This window comes from Phoxinus phoxinus (assembly GCF_949152265.1).
Source record: "Phoxinus phoxinus genome assembly, chromosome: 16".
Classification (NCBI taxonomy): Eukaryota; Metazoa; Chordata; class Actinopteri; order Cypriniformes; family Leuciscidae; genus Phoxinus; species Phoxinus phoxinus.
Genome location: NC_136891.1, coordinates 3,879,828 through 3,886,700, shown reverse-complemented (window position 1 = coordinate 3,886,700; position 6,873 = coordinate 3,879,828). Strand labels below are relative to the sequence as shown.

General features: G+C 43.0%; 1 protein-coding gene and 1 long non-coding RNA gene across 2 annotated transcripts in view; one reads left to right on the top strand and one right to left on the bottom strand.

Moving 5' to 3' along the window:
- The window catches only part of LOC306983635, a 5,860-nt gene extending 2,495 nt beyond the window's left edge, over positions 1-3,365 (top strand). Inside the window, exons 2-3 of the long non-coding RNA XR_013794413.1 lie at positions 1,379-1,457; positions 2,417-3,365. This is a non-coding gene — a long non-coding RNA (uncharacterized lncRNA). The remainder of the gene's footprint in view (positions 1-1,378; positions 1,458-2,416) is intronic.
- A 1,040-nt stretch (positions 3,366-4,405) lies between these two features.
- On the bottom strand, positions 4,406-6,870 carry insm1a (insulinoma-associated 1a). Its single transcript, XM_079584104.1, has one exon. It carries the CDS (start codon positions 6,695-6,697, stop codon positions 5,525-5,527), a length of 1,173 nt encoding a protein of 390 aa, XP_079440230.1. The 5' UTR covers positions 6,698-6,870; the 3' UTR covers positions 4,406-5,524.
- Positions 6,871-6,873: the final 3 nt, after the last annotated feature.

Sequence of the window (6,873 nt, the reverse complement as noted above, 5' to 3'; positions counted from 1 at the left end):
GCTATCCATCCATCATCCATCCATCCTCTTTCTAGCTATCCGTTCATCCATCCATCCTCTTTCTGGCTATCTGTTCATCCATCTGTTCATCCATCCATCCATCCATCCATGCATCCATCCTCTTTCTGGCTATCTGTTCATCCATCCATCCATCCATCCATCCATCCATCCTCTTTCTAGCCATCCGTTCATCCATCCATCCATCCATCCTCTTTCTAGCCATCCGTCCATCCATCCATCCATCCATCCTCTTTCTGGCTATCTGTTCATCCATCCATCATCCATCCATCCATCCATCCGTTCATCCATCCATCCATCCGTTCATCCATCCATCCATCCATCCTCTTTCTAGCCATCCGTCCATCCATCCATCCATCCATCCATCCATCTATCCATCCTCTTTCTGGCTATTTGTTCATCCATCCATCCATCCATCCTCTTTCCATCCATCCATCCATCCATCCATCCATCCATCCATCCATCCATCCATCCTTCCTTCCATCCATCCATCCATCCATCCATCCATCCATCCATCCATCCTCTTTCTAGCTATCCGTTCATCCATCCATCCTCTTTCTGGCTATCTGTTCATCCATCTGTTCATCCATCCATCCATCCATCCATGCATCCATCCTCTTTCTGGCTATCTGTTCATCCATCCATCCATCCATCCATCCATCCATCCTCTTTCTAGCCATCCGTTCATCCATCCATCCATCCATCCTCTTTCTAGCCATCCGTCCATCCATCCATCCATCCATCCTCTTTCTGGCTATCTGTTCATCCATCCATCATCCATCCATCCATCCATCCGTTCATCCATCCATCCATCCGTTCATCCATCCATCCATCCATCCTCTTTCTAGCCATCCGTCCATCCATCCATCCATCCATCCATCCATCTATCCATCCTCTTTCTGGCTATTTGTTCATCCATCCATCCATCCATCCTCTTTCCATCCATCCATCCATCCATCCATCCATCCATCCATCCATCCATCCATCCATCCATCCATCCATCCATCCATCCATCCATCCATCCATCCATCCATCCATCCATCCATCCATCCATCCATCCATCCAGAATCTCTGAGTTACAGCGCTGTGAATTAAACCTTTATCTGCATGTTGAATCGTATGGAAAGTTTAAACACCATGCCTAAAAAGCCTTCATTCTCTTTCACAGCCACACCATGCTGTGTATATTCACCCTACTGTAAGTTTTTGTTGCCTTTGTGTGTGTGTGTGTGTGTGTGTGTGTGTTAGTTCACGACAGCAACACCTGCCATACTGGAAAATGCCTTGAGGTTTGTGTGCTTTACTGTGAGCCTGAAAGTGCAAGTGTTTACTTTCCTCTCGTGTCTTTGTCTGAGCGCAGGCCAGATAAGAGCTCACACACACCAGAACCAGTGTTTACTTCTGAGCACTAACAGACGAGTGTGACCCGCAGCAGGCAGGTGTGACCTCCACAAGACACACACACACACGGACACAGGCAGATTTATTTTCAGAATGAAACATTGTTGTGACACACCAATCACAGACGCATGCATTTTAATGCTTTCATAACTGAGGATGCTAACTGGTGATCTCAGTTATGTTTCATTGTCGTATCACGTTTGTACTTGTGGGAATAAATAATAGACATAAATGAGATATTTGTTGACACACAATAACAGAAGAGCTGTACAGTGAATGTGGAAAGCTATTTGCTCTTGTTCACAGGTTTGAGGTTTGGTAAAGAAGTCTCTTCTGCGATCACTTATACAGTAAACAGTAATATCGTAAAATATTATTACAATCTAAATAATTGTTTTCTATTGTTATATATTTTAAAATGCAATTTATTCCTGTGATCAAAGCTGAATTTTCACCATGGAAATCATTTCATGATCCAGAAATCATTCTGATATGCTGATTTGATTCTCATAAACATATATTTTTTATTATTATTATTATTATAATCAATATTAAAAAACGTTGTGTTGCTTAATAGTTTTGTGGAAAGTGTTTTTTCGGGATTCTTTGATTAATAGAAAGTTGAAAAGAACAGCGTTTATTTTAAATAGAAATCTTTTGTAATATTATAAATAAATGTATTGTCACTTTTGATCATTTCAATGCATCCTTGCTGAATTACATTAATTTCTTTCAAAAAATTAAAAATTACTGACCCCAAACTTTTGAATTGTAGTGTGCAGTGGTACCGTATTCATGAACCATGTCCAATACAAAAACTAAAATAGTACCGGCATGCTAAATGTCCCCAAACAAACATGCTGGCCTGACTGTAACATGTTCAAAACACTGTCAGAACTATCGTACACACACAGACGGAAAAAGAAAGATGGCACTACCATGGTATTTTATTGTTAGTGAAGGAAGTGCGATTAATCAGTCTCATTCTCTCTCCCAGCATGCACCAGCTCCCTGGACCCGGCCTCAGATGATGGAGACCAGCTGAACTGTGTCCAGTTAAATCATTAGGACACACACTCCAGGCCAGTCATTCAGAGAGGCAAGTAAAGTCAACATCCAGCCCTCTCAATGATGCTGAACTAACGCTGATTGATCACTGCCGGCGTGTGTGTGTGTGTGTGTGTGTGATCGGTTTCAGCTGATCATACCAGCTTGTTGTTTGCTGTATCTTCAGATGCCTTTACCTTGTTTTGTTCTGGTTTGTAAATGTCGGCGTCAGTGTGTGTGTGAGTGTGTGTGTGAAAAGGCTTTATCTGCTGTTATCTCCGCCGGCCCGCTCTGCAGCTGCTCTCCACCTGTCACTCACACAGGGAGTGGTGCTCGTGGTCTGAGCTGTGTGTGTGTGTGTGTGTGTGTGTGTGTGTGTGCGTCTTTGAGTTGGTGATTACAGGGTCGCAGAGGGTTGCATTCTGTAATAAAACACACTGATGGAATGCATGCACACATTAATTAACACTGAAGACGAGTATCGCATGTGAAATGTCAAGCAGTGATGTGATATATTTCATTTACAGCAATTTTTACAACATTTTTCTAATTATTGTGCAAGTGATTATTATGATTTTTTTTAATGAGATCATACTACTTAAGAGACTGCATGGAATATTTGTACTTAACTTTTGTATACATTTGTACGAGAACATTTATTATAAATATCAGGCCGGGCCGAATTGTCACTTGTGTGTTATGTGTCCATTCTATACAGTTTATTAATCACACATTTTGGTTTACCAAAGCAGTGGTTTGATTTGATTAAAATAGTTCTATTAATAGAGTTCTGCACTTCATTGTTTTACTGTTTACATTTGATTGAAAGGCTATTAAATAACCAGCAGCACATTTAAACGTAGAGATTTGTTTTACACTCAAGATAGCTTTTCGGTTTTCTCCAGTCTGTGTCAATGAACAGTATGTTCCTGTCGTGACAACTTGCCCCAGTATAAGGCTCAACATGTGATCAATAACCACATCCTGCGCTGTAACAGTGGAAAAGTCATTAATTGGCATACAAAATGTGACAACTAGCCCCGGGCTCTCATATAATGATATTTTTGGATGAATTTCAGTCAGATCTGTTCGGCTCTATTCCTCAGCTGTGAAGTGAGGTGGTGTGTGTGTGCGTGTGTGTGAAGAGCTGAGGTGTTGCATTGTGGGATTTGGTGTCCATGGTGAACTCTCTCTTCAGCATCTGCAGAAAGTCCCCTGCATGCCGACACCGAGCAAGGCTATTTTCTGTTTTCATTACAGAATTTTCAAAGAATTTCATCCATAATTTTTCTTCTTCCAACCAACCCAGAGACTCCCAGTATAAATGATTTTTTAAAATATTTTCTCTGTATCCCCATTTATCAACTTTCATTATTAACATTATTACCGTGCATTATGTTTAACTGATCATTAATTCATTCAAATACTTAAAAATGTATCATTTTAAATATTAAATTAAAATATGTCTGATAAAAATATGTGCTAGTATCTTTTGGATAGTTTAGAATTAACATAGAAATACTGTACCTGCTCACAATCGACCATTTTTATTCACATTTTAGCTTTTTAAAGTATAATTTAAAAAGTTCCATTTAGTCTCCGTATGATGTCACGAATTTTACAGGAATTAGAAAAATGTTTCAAATAGTTTTAGATGAAGAGTTGCATCCACAACATCTTTAATATAACTATTCCCTGTCCGACACCAGTGGAAAAGCCCTGTTTCTGTACAGACTGCGTTGGTTTGAAATAAAACATCTGACCATTTGAATCAGCTTTTTAACTGGCCATTTAAAAAGTACAAATATTGTTCTCCATATGATGTCATACATTCTATTGGAATTCGATGGATCATTGCTGATGATGGTCAATAATGAGTTGTGATGAGGATGTCATTAATCACGGACACACACACACAGTTTTAGGTTGATGTGTTTTATTAAGTGCAGACGTATCTTGGTACAGAATCCAGTTGGACACATGTCACTGTATAAGATGAAGATGTACTCCTCTGTTCACAGTGTCTGGGTTTCCACACACAACACGCTCGGTCGCTGGAATGTCACATCAAGAGTGGATCCCGTTTTGACTTTTTGGACTGTTTATTATTATTATTATTATTTTAAGCATTTTTGGACAAATAGCAACTGCAGAAACACACAAGCGCCGAACATGAAGAACGTGACAAATAAATTAATAAACGATTGTATCTAATGCAAAGTGAATTTCAGACTTTCAGCAGACGAAGATCGATCTTTAGATCCATAAATGACAAAAAACATTTGGCTGTCGAGACAAATTTAAAATCAATCACAAATGAATTAGGCGAGCAAATAATTTAAATAAACCATTTGAAATAAATAAATAATAACGATACAATAAATAATCACATTTACACACACAATAATAATAATAATAATAATAACAACAATATAAAAATGATGATCAGCAACTGCAATCACTCCAACATGTACATGATTAAGGCAGTTTTACAGCATGTCGAGATCTAACTCAAGGCATTTCTGGCTACACTAAAGGGAGAAACCCTGGTCAGGTTTGGAAAGCTACAGTCAAAGTCCACAGATTCACGAGCTCTATTAAAGCTAGAAACGATGGAAACATGTACAGCCTGTGAACTCAAGGCATGTTCTAGGATTCTTAGGTCTAAAAGCTAAAAGCACTTGTGCGGAGATCCTAGAAAAATAAGCAAACAGTCTAACCTGTTGTACACCTCCAGATAAACTACCTTACACTGTTCAAAATCGAGCTTCCTCCGTGGAGAACTGTCAAATGTTCTTCACACTAGGAAAAAAACAGGTTCCGTTTTTTTTTTTTTTTTTTTTTTTGTGGAACCAAAAATGGTGGTTGTTGCGAAAACCTCCTTTTGGAACCTTTGTAGATTTGCAAACAGCAGGATTCGCATCCAGGGGTTCTGTGGGTTAAGGCAGTGCTTCCCGACCCGTTTTGGACGTCCTCCTCCTCCTATAATCAAACAGTTGTGTCAGATCCTAAATGTGCACTGTTCTGGGACTGGGAAGCACTGGGTTAAGGCACAGCTTCAGCAGGCTGGACGCACCGGCATCTGAAGCAGGATGACCTGCCTGTTCTCCGACGGGTGGCATTTGTTGATGTGTCTCGTAAGTCCCGGTGAGCTGTAAAACATGGCGGGGCAGTATTTGCACGGGTACACCTGCGCCGAGTGCTGCAGTCGGATGTGCCTCTCCTGGCTCATTCTGCTCGGGAAGTTTTCCCCGCACACCGGGCACAGGTGGCACTCGGACGCGCTGAGATTCAGAGGCGCTTGGCTTTGGGGTTTATCGCACGCTTCGTGAAGCGCCGTCACGTGCTTTTTCAGGTACGCTTGACGTTTGAACTTCTTCCCACAGTGCGGGCAATCATACAGACCGTCTTCCGATCCAGACTCGGAAAGTCCAGGACTAGGAGTGTCCCTGTCGCTGGAGGTCTCGAGCTCCTTTTCAGGCGCGGGCGTCTTATTGCTTTCCGGGTTCCCCGGTTTGGGTTTGTGCCACCGCCGGTGCGAGGCCAGGTTCGCCGGGCAGCTGAAGAGCTTGTCGCATTCGGGGCATCTGTACTCGATCCGGACGATCCTGGAGCACTTGTGTTGGGCCAGAGAGAAGGGGTCAGCGTACGCCTCTCTACACAGTTGACACACGAACTCTCCGAGCGGCTTGTCTCCTCCTGCGCACTGAGATCTGGGCTTATGCTCCAGTGGACCTTCTTTGATCTTCAAGCCCAGCACTGGAGAAGTGGTCATCTCGTCCTCAAACTGCAGTTTACGCATAGCTTTGGCTTTCTTGGACGCGGCTTTGCCTTTGCGCTCTGTGTCCGATGCTGGTCTTTTCGTGGTTGTTGTGGTGCCGGTTCGGTTGCTGTTGCTGGTGCCGATTTTAAGATCCACGGGCGCGAACGGCGCGAGATCGGAGCTGATGGGCGCCGCCGGGAAGGACTCCGCTGAAATAGGCGAGCCGAGATTGAAGCGCCTTTCCAAACATGCCCTCTCGTGCTCTCTGCTCACGGGTCGGGTCGGGCTGTACATGGATCGGTAGACTGTCTCGGGGATCCCGAACTGCACCGGTGACACCGGGCGGCGCGCGCACAGCGCGTCCTGCTGCGCGGCTGGAAACGCGCCCTGCTCATCCTCATCCGAGCGGACGCGGTAGGAAACAGGTGTCGCTTTCTTATTTCTTTTGACTAAAAATCCTCTGGGCATCTTCGCCAGCTGAAAGGCACTTCAGACGGGTTGAAATCAGAGGCACACCTGGTACTATATTTGGACGCGTGCGGTGATCTTTCCATCACGGAGGCATAGCTGCAGTCTTTTTAAGCAGGAATGATGACATTGTTCTCGCCCCTCGCTGCCTCGTCCAATCAGATGGAGCTGGAATC

Coding starts and splice junctions, on each gene's coding strand:
- insm1a (XM_079584104.1), bottom strand. CDS start 6,697: ATGCCCAGAGGATTTTTAGTCAAAAGAAATAAGAAAGCGACACCTGTT.